Source organism: Lepidochelys olivacea, assembly GCF_965140295.1.
Source record: "Lepidochelys olivacea isolate rLepOli2 genome assembly, chromosome: 7".
Lineage (NCBI taxonomy): Eukaryota > Metazoa > Chordata > Testudines > Cheloniidae > Lepidochelys > Lepidochelys olivacea.
In genome coordinates, this window is record NC_140417.1 from 90485490 (window position 1) to 90505435 (window position 19946).

A 19946-nucleotide genomic window follows, 5' to 3' on the forward strand; every position below is an offset into this window, starting at 1 on the left:
TGACTGTCATCTGCGCTTATTACTAAGAAAAAGAGGAAAAAAGAGAAATATTAATTGCACCTACACAATCCTGCCCGGAAAAAGTCATCCAGAGACAGAGCAACTGCTTTCAGCAAGCAAACAACCCGGTTTCAAGAGAGACTGGGGGGACAACCTATATCTGAAGCCACTTAAAAAACAGCCTAATTGGAATGATTGATGAGAGACCACTAAAGGATCCAGCAGAACTGTCAAAAGTAAATAAGCCTCCAAGAAAAGAGATGGATCAGCAGCAGACAAAGCTTCTGCAGGGAAGCAACTATACTAACTGTGGTAATAAAGGGTCTGAGGAGGCCTAAAGGAGACTGAGGGCATGGCAATTCCAATGGAACATAGGAGATGGGCTCAAAGCTTTAACAGCTAGGAGAGTTCCAACCTCCCTCACCCTCAGAATACAAGACCCCAGACTGACACTGAGGCTCCTGTGCGTACATTTTTTCTAAATGATTGGGAGCAGCTCTTTGTAACTTCTTTAGAAAATGAGGATGGCAGAATCAAAGCAAATATACCATATCTGAACAATTTCAGAGATACATGGACAAATTCCCCTTGATTACGGGGACCGTGTGATATATTATGGTGGTTATTCTCTAATTATTGTATCAAACTCCAAATGTTCAGCCGCTGCACATTGGCTTATAGTCCCTGCAGGTTAAATTTTAACTTGCCCTATCTCTCAGAACTTCTACACCATATGGTCCCAGTGTCCTGTTGCTAGTTAATTTATCAATTTGTTACAGTATCTCCTCTTTTGAAGCATTAAGTTTCTGATAGTTTCCCTCTTTATTACCTGTAACTAAAAAGATATTTTTCCAACATTCTATGTGCTGGATATTGATGCAAAGAAATCATGTAGCTTCTTGGCAATGCTTTATCCTTCTTAATTGCTCCCTTTATTCCTGGGTAGTCCAGTTTTGTCTCACATCTTAAATTTTATTTTCCATGTTCCCAAATCCTCTCTCTCTCATTTTCACATGGTATCCACTGGACAAGAGTAACTCCAGTTACCCAACAGTTATTTGCTGCCAACTACAACAAAAAGTATCAATCAAGACTGCTTTCTTTAATTTAATGAAAACTCACTCTGCGAATCAAAACATCTTTAGCAAAATCCATGCAGTAAGTCAGATACTATAATACAGACTGGAGCAGATTCAATTTAATGTAATGCTCATATATTCATACAAATGCCAATGATCTTTTATGTGTGATCATGAAAAATCTAGACAATCTAGTCACTTACCCCTGAGAGCTGGAATCTTTCCCAAGCGTTATCAACTTCTACGTTTTGTTAATTTTTAGAACAACTTTTTAGCCCTGCATTTGCAAATGTTATGATCTGGGTTATATTTTATTGAAACCCATTAGGAGTGTACACACCCTTCATTTAAAATAGCTACAAGAGACTAGGGGCCCCATGTAAAACAAGGCATAATGGAGACTGTCTAGAAACTGGCACCATACGAGCACTTTTAAGAATTGATAACTCACCATTTCGTAACTGCTGTTCAAGATGAGTTGCATATGTCCATTACACTGTAGGTGTATGTATATATCATGCACTGATGCCAGAGAGTATCTCCTCGTGGTACCCATAGGTGTGGCCCCATTTACTTCCTGACTTCCTTATGCTAAGAATGAAGGGTATAAAGAGCAGAGCCACATTGATCATTCTTCAGTTCCTTCACACTGGGATACCAATGATAGACTCCAATGTGTTGAGGAAGAAGGATGGGTCATGTAATGCACATACGTAACACATCTCAAAGAACAAACTGTTACGAGAAGCAGAATAGCCATTTCTATTGGTGCTTGCATATCCTATTGCACTGTATATGACTACCAGGACAATCAGGGGCCAGGCAGAGGAGAACAAGGGTGTGAACCCCCCAAAACAAGCAAGTGAATCAACTGGTTATATACAATGTTATTGGGTATAAATGTGTGTCAGATAAGACCTTTTATAAAAGCTAGTAATGTTTTTAACTTGACTGTCATTCGAAGATGAATTATGCATGCATATACAGGTAGAAAACTGTAATTGTAACTCAGGTGTGCAACTACAGCACCACCTCACAGGAGTATGGGGAAGCAATCAGGCAGGGAGGGGCACCTCCCAGGCTACTTGCTTACATTAAACTAACTCCAAATACCTAGCATTGTATACCCAGGGAAAGACAATGGTGGACCATTAAAGTAAAGTTTACGTCAGCAAAACTTTTGTCACACACGGTGTGAAAAACACACTTTCCTGAGCAACTGTAAGTTTTGCTGGCAATAAGCACTTGTGTGCAAAGCATTATGTCAGAGGGAGATGCTCTCCTGCTGACATAGCTACTGCCGCCATTGAACAGGTTTTATTATGTCGACAGGAGAGCTGCTCTAACGTTGGCATAACGTGACGACATGAGTGCTCTTATAGCTGCACAGTTGGATCGGTACACCTGTGCCTCTGTAAGCTTGTAAGCATAGACATGGCCTAAGGAAGGAAGGCGTTTCCCACACTCTGCGTAACCATGAATTACTACAGTCTGAGAAAAAGAAAACAAAACACAGCAAATCCTGTTAAAAGGGAAGGGGAGACTTGGGACCAGAAGGGCTATTGGGGTCACCCTGCAAGGAGTAAATAGGTGGGTGGAAGCCAGAGTGATGCCTGTAGGCTGGTTACTGGTGTCAGGGCTCTGAACCACAGCAGAATAGAGGCACCGAACGTTACAAGGTAGGAGATGACAGAACCCCTTACTGGTGTGGGTGATCCCCAAAATGTCACAAAGCCTAAGCCATTATCAGTAGATATGGGGCTAGGTGTTTCATCAGAAGATGAACTGCTTTTTCTTACATTTGTCTCTTCTCTTGATGCAGCTGTAATTGCATACTGTCTAACAAATCTGTGGACCGAGGCCCTGGTCACCACTGTACAGATGGCAACGATAGGAACATTTCCCATAAAAGGAAATGAGGATGGATAAGTGCACTCTTGTTGAATGCAGACAGCTTCTCAGGAAATTTGATATTTTTGGCAGCATAGGTGTGACAATGAAGCTTGCAATCCATTTAGAGTCGTCATGCTGCAATAGGATGATGTCCCATTTGCTCTGCATAGGATATGAAGAGCTGGTAAGAAACTCAAAAGGGTTTTGTTCTGTCCAGGTAAAAGGCTCATCCTTGTGAGCATGTGACTTTGGAAGAGACTGACAAGTATGTAGACAGATTTAGGTGGAAATCAGATAAGACCTTGGAAAAGTGCACTTTTTTGTCATAGATTATAGCATCTGGGGGATCTGTAATCAGCATGTGCAGTTCCCCACTACTCTAACAGAGGTGATGGCCTCTAACAGCCACTTTTGCTGAGAGGTGTAATAACGCAGCAGGAGGCTAAGGGTACAAACGAGGGACCCATAAGAGATGACAACAATAAATAAAGGAGGAGGTGGATTCCTGATAAGGGGAAGCCCTTCACACGTTGTCCTGGCACATGCACCAATTCAGAGATGACAATATCCTGTCTGAGATCCATACTAACTTGTCCAGATGGTGAACCTCAGAGTGGTAGATTGACTTGAGCTATGCCTGTGTGTACAAGCAATCATGTCACCTAGGAGCTTGAAGCAATTCCTCATTGTGGATCACGGATGATCCTTGTTCGCCACATGGAGGTCTGTCAGACATACAACCAGACTTTTAAATATTACTACTATTCCATAGTATTAATGCACTGACTTGTAAAATGTGAACACTGGCTAAAAATGAATGCTGTTTCGATAAAGTCCAATTCTGAATCCATTCAATAAAACACAGAAAAGTAAAGACAAGGCTCTGGAGTGTAAACCTACCGTTAAATTTAAGACATATTGAAAAGATAAAAGAAAATACATTTTTTAAAAGTCTCTTTATTTTCCTTCACCATTATTGTTTTACAATACAAATATCACCTTGTGAATACACAAAAACCCTACAGAAGATAACTCTGCTTCACATAAAATACCGAACGGCTATCTTCTTCATTCTTAAAAATCTATTTTGTTCTGCACATTGGCAAGGATATCATAGAATACTTCCCCGAACATACAGTATGTATGGTAGGAGTGAAACTTAGAGGTACATGCAGCTTCTGCACAAATATATTTTAAAGAAATAGATTATTTTTGTTGTTTTTCAACAACATTTTCATTAAAGGATGGAGAAACTATTCAATTTGAAGTCAGTGATCAGCTGTAAAACTCCTGAAAAAGGGAATCCATGGCTGTTGTCTTGACAGTTAAAATCCAGCTACTGAGTAGATAATAAAATCAATTTAAATCTTACATTTTACTATGACCTGCCCACAATGTGTGAACAAGATCTGAGCCTTTGATTTGGTTTTTCCCTACTAATAGCAATTTCAACATTATAAGTAAATTTCCAGTTTAATTTAGTTATAAATGTAAAATTTATTAATGTATACAGTACATATAATTGTGTTTTCATGGAATATTTTATTTTAAATAAGAACATCTAAGACTGCCTACTGACCATACAATCAAGACAAGAAAGGCACTAGAAACATAGACAAATCTCTCTCTTCCGAGAAGCATTTTTTATTTTAACTCTCTTTTCTCTGACATGTAAAAATCTTTTTAAATTTAGTTTTCATACATATTTTGAAAAATAAAGTTAGGAAATACTTAGAAAATCACTTTACAACAGAATATTATTTTTTGCACTTTTTGACACTGTCACTGCAGATTTTACAAAATCAAAAGTTACTAAACCTTTCTGTGTCTTATCATTTTATTTGAAACATTGGTGTAACAGGTAGAAAGAGGTTTAATTTTTCCCCAGTCAGGTATTTAGAAACCTTCATATACACATTTGCTAGAAAATGGCTTACAGCCCAATCTTTGGGGCAAGAGATATGAAAAGTATGTTTTCCCAAGAAAATAATATGTTTTATTCCCAGATGTGACTGGAAAGACCAGAACCTATGATATAAAAGTTTTCATTTATGCTGTTGCATCCATATACAAAGGAACATGGTGATGGGTAATGTAAATCCCAAATCTATTAACAAGAAATGTATACAGTGCATGATAAGTTAAATTTTCTTTATTGTTGTCCAACGCAGATCCTTTGGAGAAAAAAAAAAGATCACAGTGCTTTCCAGGTAACTGAACAGGTTAGGTGAAGGTAACGGTTAAAAGATAAAAGATTAGGGAGCAGTTCACTTTTTTATGGCATCTTCTCTCATGGAGTTCTGAGCACTTTGGACAGTTCCTTTCCCCCCACTTTTTACAGCTGTTATGTGTCATTCACCAATCTGCCGTATTTAGCTTGCCTACCGAGATACAGCACTGGCCAGGGGAAGGGCCAATGGTAAGAACGAGGTACAATTCCTTGAACATTCTTTTCAAAGTACTGGAAGGGCCTGTACCACCACACCCGTGCAAGGAGGTTAGTCTGGGAAGCTTCTTTTAGCACCTGCACAAAGATAATTAGGAAAAAATAATTACAAACAAGCACAGCAATTTCTCTCATTACTTTAATGCACACTGTTTGCCACCATCTTCTGCAATTCTCCACAAATTTATTGTTTTAATTTACATAGTACTTGCATCCTATCTCTATGCACATTTACATTAACAATATGAACACATACCAAAACCAACCTACATTGACAAACTTCAGCTGGATAAAAATAATTATTGTTCACATGCTTCCTATCCACTGCCCCCGAAAACTCTCCTTGAACATGTCCTAATAGTCAAACTGCAGTTCCACTGGGCCAAGTGAGTAAGCAAGTTATGGATTTGGGAGCCCTATGAGAACTCTCTGTCCTCTAGGGGTTGTCAGTTCCACACTAACATCAAGTCTCAACTGTCAAGGAGTTGTCCTAAGTGAGAGAATTTTTATATACAGCTGGAGGATCCAAACTATGAAGAACTTTCCAGATTAAAAGAAACATCTGTAACAATACGATGTATAAAGCAAGCCGGTTTTATGGAGCACAGGCATGTTTCCTGTGTGAAACACCAGTAAATAATTTGGTGTTCAAGCAACGCAGTAGGTAAAGTTTCTGAGTGGTTAACCCTTAGCTTTTCAGCAACCCAGTCTGGAGGTTATTGAAGCATGAATGACTCTGGAGACATTCATACCCGAAGGGGAAAAAAGTCACAAACTGGCAAAAAGCACACTTGGCTTCTGGAATCATCTGGGAATCCAGAAACAGGTAAGGAATCAACACAATCTAGGGTTGCCAACTCCAGGGCATGTCTATACTGCCCCACAGTTTGGACTAACGGGTGATGTCAGTAGTAGTGCTCCCCTGGTAGAAGCTGTGGGAGCAAAATTAAAGGTCCTGAGGTCACACTAATGTTGCATCAGTGAGAACTCAGGACCTTTACATTGTGACTACGGCATCCACATGGGGGAGTTAACAGTGCAGTACTTTGGTGTGCGCTGCTATTCACATCACTCCTTAGTCTAAACTGGGGGGCAGTGTAGACATGTCTTCAGTAACAAAAGAAAGACATACCCAATACAGTTAAAGTGGCTAACAACCTCTGCCGTAACCTCTTTTTGCTTTCTCTAATCCTCAAATACCTCTTGACTCTTGTCTTGGGTCAATTTAAGCCAGCTATAGTTCAACCAAGTCAACTTTTGGACAGACACTGAGGCAGCACAGCATCCATGCTGTTTGGAAGGTTCGATGAATTAGTGATTCCAGTGCCAAACTGGGCAAGCACCATATTAGCCCAAGTAGGAAATATAAGCAAGTAACCCATATAACAATATTTCATTTTCATTCTATCTCAAGAGGCTCATAGGCAAGATAGACCCATTCCAGTGAATCCAGGTTAGAAATGGGAGACCTCCTTCATCTACAGTCAGATGCAGCCAGCACAGCGGTGCCAATTTCCAAATTGCATATGGGCTAATGCTGAACCACATACTGGACAGGAGAAAATAATGATGTTGTACTGTAATTGAACCAGCTTTCAGTAATACAGTGAAAATAGAGGTATAATCCACGATCACGGATGGCAATAATCATATTACCAATTTACCTTGTGTTACACAGCATGAACTGTGATGTAGACCCCTTGTCTTGTGCCTCTGGTATAAGATTCCTAACAAGACTACAGAACTAATATCACACACTATACCATAAAGATGATTTCTTCCTATCTAGAGTTCTCCTACTCTTCAGGAAAAGGACTGAAGTACCCAAGTCCTCTGAAGTCAATCCTGAGCCTCCATATTCCCAAACTGTACAGCACTGCTATTCCATCACCCTGAAATGGCAAATGAAGTATCACAGTTGCTGCAACTGGATACCGAGTAAGGACACCCAAGACAAAGTGAAAGGACATTTAGAGAATGATTTATTCCTTAGCTGAACGTAAACGCAACAGTCCACAACCATCGCTACTATGTAAGTCTTCCATCACAAAAGAACCATCCTGCCTGGGCCAGTTGGTATCAACACACACAATATTTGACGGATTACCTTTAGTCTCTATTCCTAAGCACACTTAATGATTCCCAGAACCAGTATATGCCGATATATCATCACTGTGAAAATTGGATGACAGGATAACCAATGTTTTTCTGTGCAACGAAATACAGCATTTCCCATAACAAGACTTTTGTAGTGTAATTTCCACTACTATGCTTTAAGTTAGCTTTCACTTCACCAGTTTACAGTTGCAAAATGCATTGACTCATTTTTCTGAGAGCAGTAAACCTATCAGTACCAGGTTTGTATTACAATATAAAAAGTACTGTAATGCCTTAAGCTTGCATTACTTTTTATATTATCAACTTAAAACGATTTTGCGGCTGGCATTAATTGTCAAGACCATATATTGCCATATTTTCATGTCATAAACCAACATCTAGCAGCTTTCTTTTCCAACAAACAAACAAACATATATATATTCCCCCTAGTCAGAAGCTTTGGGTATAAACTAGAAGTGATGGAACATTGATGATTCACAGAACATTCATACTTCAGCACTGCATATAGGCCCTGAATAAGCATATGCTCAAGTGCTATGCCGAACTGGAGCCATAGCAGGCATATAAGGAGAGAATGTGTTAAAGGATATATAATCAGGATCTCAATTTTCCAAATATAATACTTTTACACTGACCTATTATCTTAGATCAAAAGAGACTCCATTCCTATCTTAGATTTTCTGAAGATCAGCAAATAGTTTTGAGTACAAATAGGCACTAAATTTTTGCCCAAGTCTGAAGTCAGTCAATGGATTTTCCATTTAAACGGGGACTCTACATTACTGAGCCTTGGCAGACTAAATTAAAAATAAGGCAGTCAGCATTGCTATCGGTTTAACTCCACAAGACCCTCGAACACATGATGGTAGCATTAAAATAATGAGATTTTAAAACAAAAATAAATTGTTTAGGTCTGTCTTCTGATTTTTGAGCTTTAGAGATGTAAAAAACCAAATTCCTCTACCCACTCCACATCCCTCTCTGCTTCGTCCCCAAATTTCTTTCTTTCTTTCTTTCTGTTTCGTATTTCTGGCTCCCTCCCACCAGCTCTCCTTTATTCTTCAGATCACTACAGCCTCACGTAAGCTCCACTATCTCCTGCCTGGACCACACATGAAGAATGTGGACAGCCTAGGCTGAACAGATAGCAAGTGTCAAAAATCGAGATGGTGGTGGGTGGTAACAGGTGCCTATGTGAGAAAAAGCCCCCAAAATCGTGACTGTCCCTATAAAATTGGGACATCTGGTCACTCTAGGGCAGCCTGGCTTCTGTCCCATTATTTTCAATGTGAAAAGGACAGCCACCTTTACTAGGTGCAACTTCACTTCCACTTGCAGATGCTTTAAGACAATGGCTCTTTTTACTCAGAGCAGCCTGGCTTCAGTCCCATCAAAAGTAATCGTGACAGACATTTCTGAAATGGCTAAAAGTGCACGAGCAAGCTACAGCATATCTGGAGATCAAGAAAAGCTTTACCCCTCTATCACCCCCATTAAATTATGAGTTGTGCTAATACCGTAAGAGTGGACAATTTTGCTTTCTTCACCTTGCCCAAAATTCAAAAACACACATCCTTCAAAAGTGAAAATTAAATAAAAAATGAAGGCAGACTGCTTGTTTGGCAGGCTTTCCCACATTTTTGGTGATCAAGATAAGAGTGATGGAGCCCACTGGCAGGGAAGAATAAACCTGTTATGCTTCTCTGCCATCACTGGAAGTTCTGTAGTTTTTTATTTTAAGTGTTCTGTACAAGTTTGGATTTTAGGAATTCTTGGGGTTTGTCTTCTGTTCTCTCCCGTAAGGCACAATGTGAGGGGAGAACAATCCATCCATATTTCCTGGTTAAAAGTCTCAAAACAACATATCATAATTCATCTATTGATGTACTAAAGAAGGAGATGAAGAACCAAGGAGAACCAAATATTTGGGTGAAAACTCACTTGCTGATTGGCCATTGTGTGATACCACCAGAAAAGTCTTGTAGTGATGTAGTAAGCCACCACCACATCCACAGTGTAGTGGTCATGAGCCAAGAGAATACAGAACATCCCAATTATGCTAAGAGCCCAACAAATCCAATGATACCACCAAAGTCGCCGAGGTGAATCTGAAAGCAAGAAAAATAATCACTATTTAATCACATAAAAGAATGCTGATAACATTACTTAAACACACTAATTTATTACTCTGGAAGCCAGTAATTTATAATTAGAAGCAAGAGACTGTTAGACAACAACAACTGTGCACATGAATTGCACAATAAGACTTTGAGTGCAAAATAACAAAATATTTAATGTTTACCTCTCAATTTGAAAAGTAATCAGTATATTTTTTTAAAATGTATTCATACGTGTGGGAGAGAGAGCGAGAGTCTGGGGCACTGCGCCTGCTGTAAGATCTGAAGCCTGAACCACAGTCATCAAAGTTAAGGCATGTCATGAACCAAAGTTAAGCTTTGAACTTTGGTTCAGCCATGTATTACAGCAGATGCTACAAGTTTACTGTCTGACGCATGACCTTGGCAAAAGTATTGCTAGTGTTGCTAAAACTCAGGCTCCTAAGAAGCAACAGATACTGGGTATGTGTGTAGACACACTCTAAAAAAAATTAGCCCGGGTACATCCGGACACCAGATAAGGGGGGTTTGACATTAGTGATAAATAGGGATGTTTAGCCGAGATGCTTGGAGCAAGATACAAGGAGAGGTAACAAGCAGATGTCATGAAACACATAAGGTGGTACATAAGTTGTTAGTCTACAAATGTCAGGGTACTTCACCATAACCCTTTATGTGGCCTAGGGGACAGCAGACTCTGGCTGCTGACTACCACTCCTTCCCATTGGGCACTTGTGTTTGCATACTTGTAACCACTAGAACTGTGCCCTGAGAGCAATAAATCTTTGTCACTGAACAGTGCATGTGGTCTTTCTTTCTGGGTAGTACTATCAAGGTCTGAAGAGTGGTCAGTTTGGATGAGCTATTACCAGCAGGAGAGTGAGTTTGTGTGTGTATGGGGGTGGGGGGGGGGGGGGATGTGAGAAAACCTGGATTTGTGCAGGAAATAGCCCAACTTGATTGTCATGCACATTGTGTAAAGAGTTGTCACTTTGGATGGGCTATCACCAGCAGGAGAGTGAATTTGTGTGGGGGGGTGGAGGGTGAGAAAACCTGGATTTGTGCTGGAAATGGCCCACCTGATGATCACTTTAGATAAGCTATTACCAGCAGGACAGTGGGGTGGGAATAGGTATTGTTTCATATTCTCTGTGTATATATAAAGCCTGCTGCAGTTTCCACGATATGCATCTGAGGAAGTGAGCTGTAGCTCACGAAAGCTTATGCTCTAATAAATTGGTTAGTCTCTAAGGTGCCACAAGTACTCCTTTTCTTTTTGCGAATACAGACTAACACGGCTGTTACTCTGAAACCTGTTTAAAGAGACCTTCCCCTAGGGCTGTGCCCTGCACTAGCCAGCGGCGCTTTCTGCCGTGCTGATAGCCGTGCCGTTAGCGAAGCCTGACCCAGCTGCCCCGCTCAGCTGTGCCTGGAGGCTGGCTACTCGTTGCTTCTGCTCTGCTTGGGAAATGAAACTGCGTTAGCCTCGATCACCTCTCTTCCTCTCTTTCCTTTCTGTTTCTCGTGCTCGGGCATGACATCTGGGTGGTGAAAGCTGTTGAATGTTCACAGCCACTTTGCATTTTAAATGTATCTATTTAAAAAACTCAACCCCCCCGAACCAACTCTCTTTGCAGGGCTGGGATAGCATACGGAGAGAGCAACATGCATGCCAACTGACAACAGTCAGATACTAAAAAAAGGAAAGGCTAATTGAATTGAATTTTCAAGTTGCAGTGGGGGAGGTTTAGATTGGATATTAGGAAAAACTTTTTCACTAAGAGGGTGGTGAAACACTGGAATGCGTTACCTAGGGAGGTGGTAGAATCTCCTTCCTTAGAGGTTTTTAAGGTCAGGCTTGACAAAGCCCTGGCTGGGATTATTTAACTGGGAATTGGTCCTGCTTTGAGCAGGGGGTTGGACTAGATGACCTTCTGGGGTCCCTTCCAACCCTGATATTCTATGATTCTATGATTCTATGATCCCCAAAAAATTACACCAGTGACTATTTGGCTAGTTTATCTCAGTCTATAAAAACAGAAGTATGTATAACCTTATAAAGTACTTTGGGATTGTAATTATACATACTACAAGGCTACTGTAATTCCTTTTTTCCCTATATCCTCTTCCCTACCATATTGTGTGTATACATAAACTTTTGGGCCTGATCATCTCTTCAGTTGTATGCATACAACTTCCAGTATCTTTGGGAAAGTCACTTAGGTTTTTTGTGCCACATTTCCCATTCTGCAAAACAAGTATGCTAATATTTACCTACTAAACTGAGGTATTGTGAGGCTTGTGCTTTTCAACGATTAAAATACTTGGATCAAAAGCACTATATTCACTGAGCATGAGGTATGTTTTATATCATGTTCTAGTCAAAATATACTTTAATAAGAATGAATAATCCAAGTATAACTCATACAGTAGTGTTATTCCATTTTCACCTGTTTTCTTAGTCAATAAAGCATATATTATTGTCTTACATTACTGAATAGACTTGAACAAGCTGGGTTTTTCACTCTAATTCTATTAATGGATCGAGACAGTGAACATTCTTTAATCATTAATTATATACAAAATTAAATTCCATAAACATTGTAATAAACTTACACTCTTTGATAAATAAATATGTAAGCGTTAACATGACTGTGTGGCCGCTGTACAGATAGTCACCACACATGTTGTGGGATCCTGTGATAGATAATCCCCCTCCAGCAAGCAATTTCATTATCCTTCTCAGGTGAGACTCCCAATCTCCAAAGAGCTGGTGGAAGAAGAGAAGAACATATTTAACCAAGATTATTTCATACTGCATTAAAGATATGAAAAATTAACATAGATTATGAGAGAAGGCATTACCCTACAGGGTAATGTCAAGCATCTCCAATTCAATGCTGAACAAGCCTGACTCCCAGTGATGCTAATAGGACTTGAGGATGCTTACTAATTTGTGTGATCAGACCCTTTATCTCGGTAATTTTACACATGAGCTATTTAATGAGAAAAAAAAACGATTGGTTCCAAAGACTACTGCCAAACATCTTTGAGGCATAAGAATGAGACTTTAAGACTACAATACATAAAAATGGAAAAAAATGAATTGTTTTCAGATTATAACATGGAGAAAACACTACTGGGATGAAAATGCATGCAGTGTTACTTTACTTAAATAGATTTATATTTTCTAAGATAGGAAACCCAAAATTATGGAGACTTCCCTTAGAGAAAAAATTGTCAGGGCCTTCCCTTTTCTCTGCAAATAGCTAACGGTTTGGGGAGAAAAGGAAACTAACAAATAGCCAGCCTTAACTCATTCACTTTCAATTAAAATAATCAACATGACATATCTTTTTGGTATTATACTGGATCAAAGCAATAACTCCATAGTTACTGCCATTACATCTAGCAATTAATATGCCATGATTTTAGAGCGTTATCAGTTATGGTAACACTAAAATAGGTAACATGAAATCATTTTCTCTGGTATTCATAAATATTTATAAGTGCTGCCATTTATGACATTCTTCTGCAGATGTTTTGCCGGCAACATTCAATATTGTTCATTACTGTAAGGAAAAAATATTCTAATGGGAGCTTTAAATTCAGGTAATTGTTTAGTTTTCTCAGTGGGAGCTACACAGCTATACCTGAGAATACATTGTAAGCACCGTAGATATACTGTAGAATCCTGGGAAAGTCGGAAAACAACTCCTAGCAAAACAGCTTTTCTATCTCCTTTACAGTTACATCTCCAGAAAATAGTGAAGTGGTCACTCTTTCTCATAGATGAATGGCAAAGGAATTAAGTCAGCCAGGCAAATAATTTGTACAGCAATAGTAAAAGGTCCTCCAAATTTAGCTTATTTTCTAAGAATGAGACAGAACCCAGAAGTTAAGGTCAGGCAGCCAAAATACAGAACTGACAGATTAATCAAATGTATGTAGTCTTGCCTAAATCCAATTCCTAGAATACAGGGTTTTTTGGAGCTACGCTGGTTTCTATTGGCAAACAGATGTGTTTGTGGAGGAAAAAAATAGGTTATTTTACTACATGAGCTATCATGCAACTTACTTACTTCTTCCAATGAATAATGGACCAATGCAAAGCAAAATTCACAATAAAAATTCAAACATCTAACAGCAATGAAATATAAACACAATAGCTATAAAAACATGGAATAGTTTCCTGGGATTACAAGATGACACACGAAGCCAGTGGTTCCCAAACTTGTTCCGCCGGTTGTGAGGGGAAAGCCCCTAGAGGGCCGGGCCGGTTTGTTTACCTGCCTCGTCCACAGGTTCGGCCGATCGCGGCTCCCAGTGGCCACCGTTCGCTGCTCCAGACCAATGGGAGCTGCTGGAAGTGGCGCGGGCCAAGGAAAGTATTGGCTGCTGCTTCCAGTGGCTCCCACTGGCCTGGAGAAGCGAACCGCGGCCACTGGGAGCCGTGTTCGGCCGAACCTGTGGACGAGGCAGGTAAACAAACCGGCCAGGTCCACTAGGGGCTTTCCCCGCACAACCGGCGGAACAAGTTTGGGAACACTGCATTAAGCAGATCAAGCAGCAGGAACATCTATCTGTAGCACTAGTAAAATCCTATACACTGAATGCCACAGAGTGCAAAAATGTACTTTACATACCAATGTCTCTTTTCTTTGAAAAAAATCTCATCTAACACATATTATGAAGCCCAACGCCTCCACAAAAAATAAGTATGTTAAACAGAAATCAATTTCTTCCAGTGACAGACTGCAATTTTTAGGTGTTTTCATTAAATCTGGTAACCTCCCATTTTCCTTTTAATTTGATAATGATAAACTGTAAACAATTAAGATGAATTAAATAAAGTCCCTTAGTAACAGTGTTGTTCCTACAGAAATTAATCCAATAGTAAATTGGATGAATTGTCCAATTTAATGAGCTTGATTGAACAGTAAATACCACCTTAACAGTCATTGTGGTGTGATAACATCTGAAATTTGACACAATGGTTTCTGCATAAAGAAGAGCTGTAAAGTTGTATAGTTCTGGTTACTCATATTCCCCTATTATTACCCACTCCTCATATGGCTACCACCCAGTGTATCCAGCGTTGGAAATGCCTCCATAAATTATGTACAGCATTTCTAGCTCTGTTGTATCATTTCCACAAGTTGGCGCAAACATCAGCAAGGAACATAGGACATTGGTCGTACGTGCAGTGAGTGCTAGATAACTACATTTGCTCACTTTGTGGTATGGCCATTTCCCTCTGGCTGTGGAGCCAGGCCACCTCGGCACAGATTTAATACAATTCAGGGCCTCCTTTACCAGGCTGCTGAGTGTTCAGGAAGGTAGAGCAGATCTCACACAGAAGACGAGGAAACACCATCACTTACTGGCTGTTGTTCACTATTCCCACCAATGCAGAAAAAACTGAAAGCTGGTGCCTTAGCTGTCTCCTGGGGAAAGTCAATCTGCGAACTATCTATACCCTCCTATCTCCCCAAAAAAGGAAGATAAAACCTGTATTCATTACACTCCTCTGAAGAGTGACTGAAAAACCCATTTTTTTCCAGTAACCCCCTCTGCAGCAAGGATAGGGAAAGAGCAATTGACACAGTGGTCTCTGAACGGAGCAAAATTCTCCTGCCTATCACAAGTATTCAGATGCATTGGGATGAATAGGATGGGTAGGTGACTATGTGGAGAGGCTGGGGAGACTGGTTAGAAAAAAGAAGAAAGAGGGATTTTGGGAAGAAGTGAGATTACTGGAGAGAAGAAGAGTAAGAAATGGAGAGACAATAACTGAAGGAATGAAGGAGACAATACAGAGAATGCAAGGAAAGAGAAACCGGTGCGGGGGTGGGGGCGGAGAAAAGTGTTAGCAAGGGACAAACAGGTGATGAGAACTGAACAATGGAAGAAACCAAACGTTAATAACTACAATATGAAAGAAAAGTGAGATGTGAAAGACAGGAAAGAAGCTTTAAAAAAAGGCAGAGTGGCAGAGTTTTCAAAAACATTTTATTAAATAGAAAGATGATTGATGAAGTACTACCACAAACTAGACACATTCAGACTGTTTCCACAAACAAAAGCGTATTAAAAACCAGCTAAAACTGCTAAGAGCAAAACATATTCACACAAACACACAATACAAAAGAACTTACAAGTTCTGGAAAACTTGTTTGTAATACTTTAACATCCAGTCACAACATTAAACATACTCCACCCCTCTCCCAAGGATACAGACACACAAGAGACTCACCAAATTAATCCAACTCACACTGTAATGAAAAGCTTAACCTTTTTCAGCAACACTATAATTTATATTTATAGCAGACATAAATGGGAAAGCGTGTGACATGTTGTTCTTTCATGTGGGAAGCATAAGTTTGGAGTTAAGGGTTCGGCATTGCAGTGTCTCCCTGCCCCCAGCCTGAAGCAAGAAACAGTGTACAGGCTTCTCTGACCTCTAATGTAGCTCTGGTTCTTCGGAGGCTTACTATCTCCCTCTAGCTTCAGCTAGCCCACTGGCGTGGAAACCCTGTCTTCCACCCCAAGCACAAGGGATTATCAATGAGAAGGACAGGGCTGACCCGTGGTCATCTTTTATAGTTAGCCCTTTTCTCTCCTCATGATTCCTACTGTTGACCTCTGTCCACCTATGCTCCCTGGAAGACATGGATGCATTGAAGTATCCATATACCACATATGTCCTGGGACTTGCTTCCCGTTCCTAGCAGCAAAATCTAAGAGGCCTCAGAACATTAGTCTCCACTTTTCATTTTGAAAGAAATTTAACTAGTGTAGCCCACAGAGGAGCTGCATGTGCATGCATGCAAATTTACTTCAATTTAAACAGTAGGTGGAAGGGCCAGGTAGATTTCCACATATCTGACTGGGTTTATCCCTTCCTCTTGATGTTTAAACTATCTATGCAATGAATGATTTAGGCTCAAAGATACTTCTGGAGATTTTTTTTTTTGTTTTGCCTTTGGAATGTATCATATATATATACTTAAAAATCTATTTCTGAAGATTCCACTCCCCCTCCAAACAAAGGTTTTGGCTCCTTCCAGAAGATCATTAACTCTTTTATGGAGTGTTTGTAAGATACTGCCTGGGCTGCTCACACCTGCTAGAGTGACTCCGATCAGATATTTTAATTCATTCAAAAGAGGCCACTAATGGAAGTAATGGAATTTTTTTACACTTTGTTGCAAGCATAACAGGGGCATATTAGTCACTCAAAGAAAAGACTGTATTGCATGCCCACAAACTACCTGGAAGTGTAGGATCTAACGGCTTAGTATATTAACCAGCTAGGATCTAATGGATTAGTGTAGTAACCAGATAATTCTTCATGCTGTATCTTAATCTAATTTTAAAGAGGTTCACAGCCTAAAGTAGCCATGGTAACCACTTAATAATTAGAACAAAACATGTACTACTTAAATCAGTCACTACTGAATACATTTGTCTTCTGAAGACTAATATTTCTTTATTTTAGAGCTCATTCTTGTTTTAAAAACTCAACAGAAGGCATGAATTGTACTTTTCAGACAGTTCTAACATTAAGGATCTGTTTAGTGTCTTTCATGGTGATTATACTTCCTGCATTACCCATAAAAGCCTAGAATTCTCCCAAACACCAAATCATTTCTTTCAAACTATGTTTGACTCAGACAAGGAGATGAGAAGGGGTTTTCGGGATTGAAAATGTTCTGTATTTTACAAGGAAGTCCTGAGAAAGATCAAGAGAAGCTAATCAATATATCAAAACTCTGCAGTAATGCAGTACAGTGCAGGTTAGTCCTTGTTATAAAGGTCACTTAAAACATTGGCAAATCTGCCTAATTTCTGTTGAAATAAAGAATGTTCCTTTTCAGAAATGGCAGATTTACTCAGTTTGGAATTATAGTATCTGTTTTCTTTTTGTACTTATAGTGGCTCACTGTTTAATTGACTGATTACACATGTTGCTGATTTCTCCTTCTCATGTCCCTACCCATTCCTCCATTTACAAAGACTTATGTCTCCAAGCAGCCACATACGATTTGGCAAAGACTGCACTGTCATCATATAAGCAGAGCTAATTTCCATCATTGGTCAGCACACTCATTGGAACATTTTCTCTTGGAAACCAAACATTTTGGGTTTGTCTACTTTAAGAACATGTAGGCATTTTTCTGCATCAGTGCAGTTCCACCCATAAAAGAACAATAGCAATACTACTGTAAAGTAGGTTAAGGGGTTTTGGACTTTTAAGATGGCCTATAACTAATTATGCTCTGGAAGTGGAGTTTCACCAATACAGAAAAATGTGGACGAAGCCGTAGAGAGCTTGTACGTGGGAGGTTTCAAATAGGCTGATTAGATTATTTCTCTCAAGTTTAATAATTACCATAATTAACATCTAGGCTGGCGAGGGACAGGAATGCTATGGAGAGAGTGAGCAAGCACGACAGCTTGTCTTCAGTTTTTGTATCGCTTAAATTATATTGGTTTCAAACTGGTATAACATAACCCCCTTAGTGCAGATGCAATTATACCCATATAAAGGTGCTTATACTAGGATAGCTTAGTCTTGTAAATTTAGGGGAGTAAGTAGAGCTGGGTGGGAATTTGCCATAAGAAAATCATTAAGATGGAAAATTTACTGTCCACAAAATCTAATTTTTTTATTGGAAAATTTCTGTTTTTCAAAGACTCTTTGATTTTCTACTAGAAGAATGGAAACAAGATATTTCTCATTGGGTCAGTTTGATACAAATTGGAATATTTTACTTTGTTTAACTAACCTGAAATGCTTTGTTTCAAATCAATTCAACAAAACATTAAATTGCTGTGACAAAGCTCTGTCCTTGCCTCCGTGGGTCCCGCATTTCCTGGCGGATTTCGCTAGCCTCAGAGGCTCACTGTGACCCTCCACGTAACCCTTCTCTTTCTAGAAACAAGGGAAGCCATTTTCATCATAAGCCAGCAAGGGAGGTGAGGAGAAGTTATCCTTCCTTGCACAGTCTCTGTTGTCTCCCAGTCTCAGTGATTAATCAGGGGGCAAAGGTTGGGGGGGAGGGAGGAGAGCCCGGGCCCACCCTCTACTCCGGGCTCTAGCCCAGGGACCCTAATAGTATCAGCTATGGTAGCTGACCTTTTAGAAACATGACATGTACAATTCCCTGGGCTACTTCCCCCACAGCAGCCCTCACTTCCTCAAGCTCCACTTCACCCTTACCTCAGGGCCTCCTTCCTCGTGCCTGATATGGTGTGTAATACTCAGTCTCTCCAACAGCGCAACTTCCTCCCACAACTCCTGACATGCACACCCACCTGACTAACTGGGAGGTTTTTAACTAGCTTCAGCCAGCCCCTGATTGGCTTCAGGTGTCCCAATCAACCTAGCATTCTACCTGCCTTCTGGAAAGTTCTTAATCGGCCCCAAGTGTCTTAATTGACCTGGAGCAGCTGCCATTTCACTTATCCTGGTACCAGGGATTTGTTTAGCCTGGAGCTAATATATCTATCTCCCACTACTTTTCTATAGCCATCTGGCCTTGCCCCGTCACACTGCACTTTCCTACTAGTGCATTGCCTCATGGGACCTACAGGTCAGGCTCTCTGGAGGACTACAAATCCCACAATGCCATCTGGACTCCCCTTTGATGAAACTGTATGGGGACTTGTGAATCGCAGATATAGTCCAGCTGTGAAGCTTGGTCCTTGGGGAGAATAGAGACCATCAGGCTCCCAAAATACAACTTCCATGTTCACCTAAGTGGTGAAAGAACAGGTTAAGGACAATTTAGAAAAGCTGGACATGCACAAGTCCATAGGGCCAGATCTAATGCACCCGAGGGTGCTGAGGGACTTGGCTCATGTGATTGCAGAGCAATTGACCATTATCTCTGAAAACTCGTGGTGATCAGGGGAGGTCCTGGATGATTGGAAAAAGGCAAATATAGTGCCCATCTTTAAAAAAGGGAAGAAGGAGAATCTGGGGAACTACACACTGGTCAGTCTCATCTCAGTCCCTGGAAAAATCATGGAGTAGGTCCTCAAGGAATCCATTTTGAAGCACTTGGAGGAGAGGAAGGTGATCAGGAACAGTCAACATGGATTCACCAAGGGCAAGTCATGCCTGACCAACCTGACTGCCTTCTATGATGAGATAACTGGCTCTATGGATATGGGGAAAGTGGTGGATGTGATATATCTTGACTTTAGCAAAGCTTTTGATATGGTCTCCCACAGTATTCCTGACAGAAAGTTAAAGAAAAATGGATTGGATGAATGGACTATAAG

General features: G+C 40.1%; 1 protein-coding gene across 11 annotated transcripts in view; it reads right to left on the reverse strand.

Moving 5' to 3' along the window:
• Window positions 1-3909: 3909 nt before the first annotated feature.
• SGMS1 (sphingomyelin synthase 1) overlaps window positions 3910-19946 on the reverse strand; it is a 204058-nt gene continuing 188021 nt past the window's right edge. For all 11 annotated transcript variants that reach the window (XM_084634359.1, XM_084634365.1, XM_084634356.1 and 8 more), the window contains 3 exons: window positions 12270-12423; window positions 9478-9644; window positions 3910-5496 (listed from right to left, as the gene is read on the reverse strand). In XM_084634359.1, coding sequence (XP_084490485.1) covers window positions 5317-5496; window positions 9478-9644; window positions 12270-12423 — 501 coding nt within the window. In that variant the 3' untranslated portion in view covers window positions 3910-5316. The remainder of the gene's footprint in view (window positions 5497-9477; window positions 9645-12269; window positions 12424-19946) is intronic.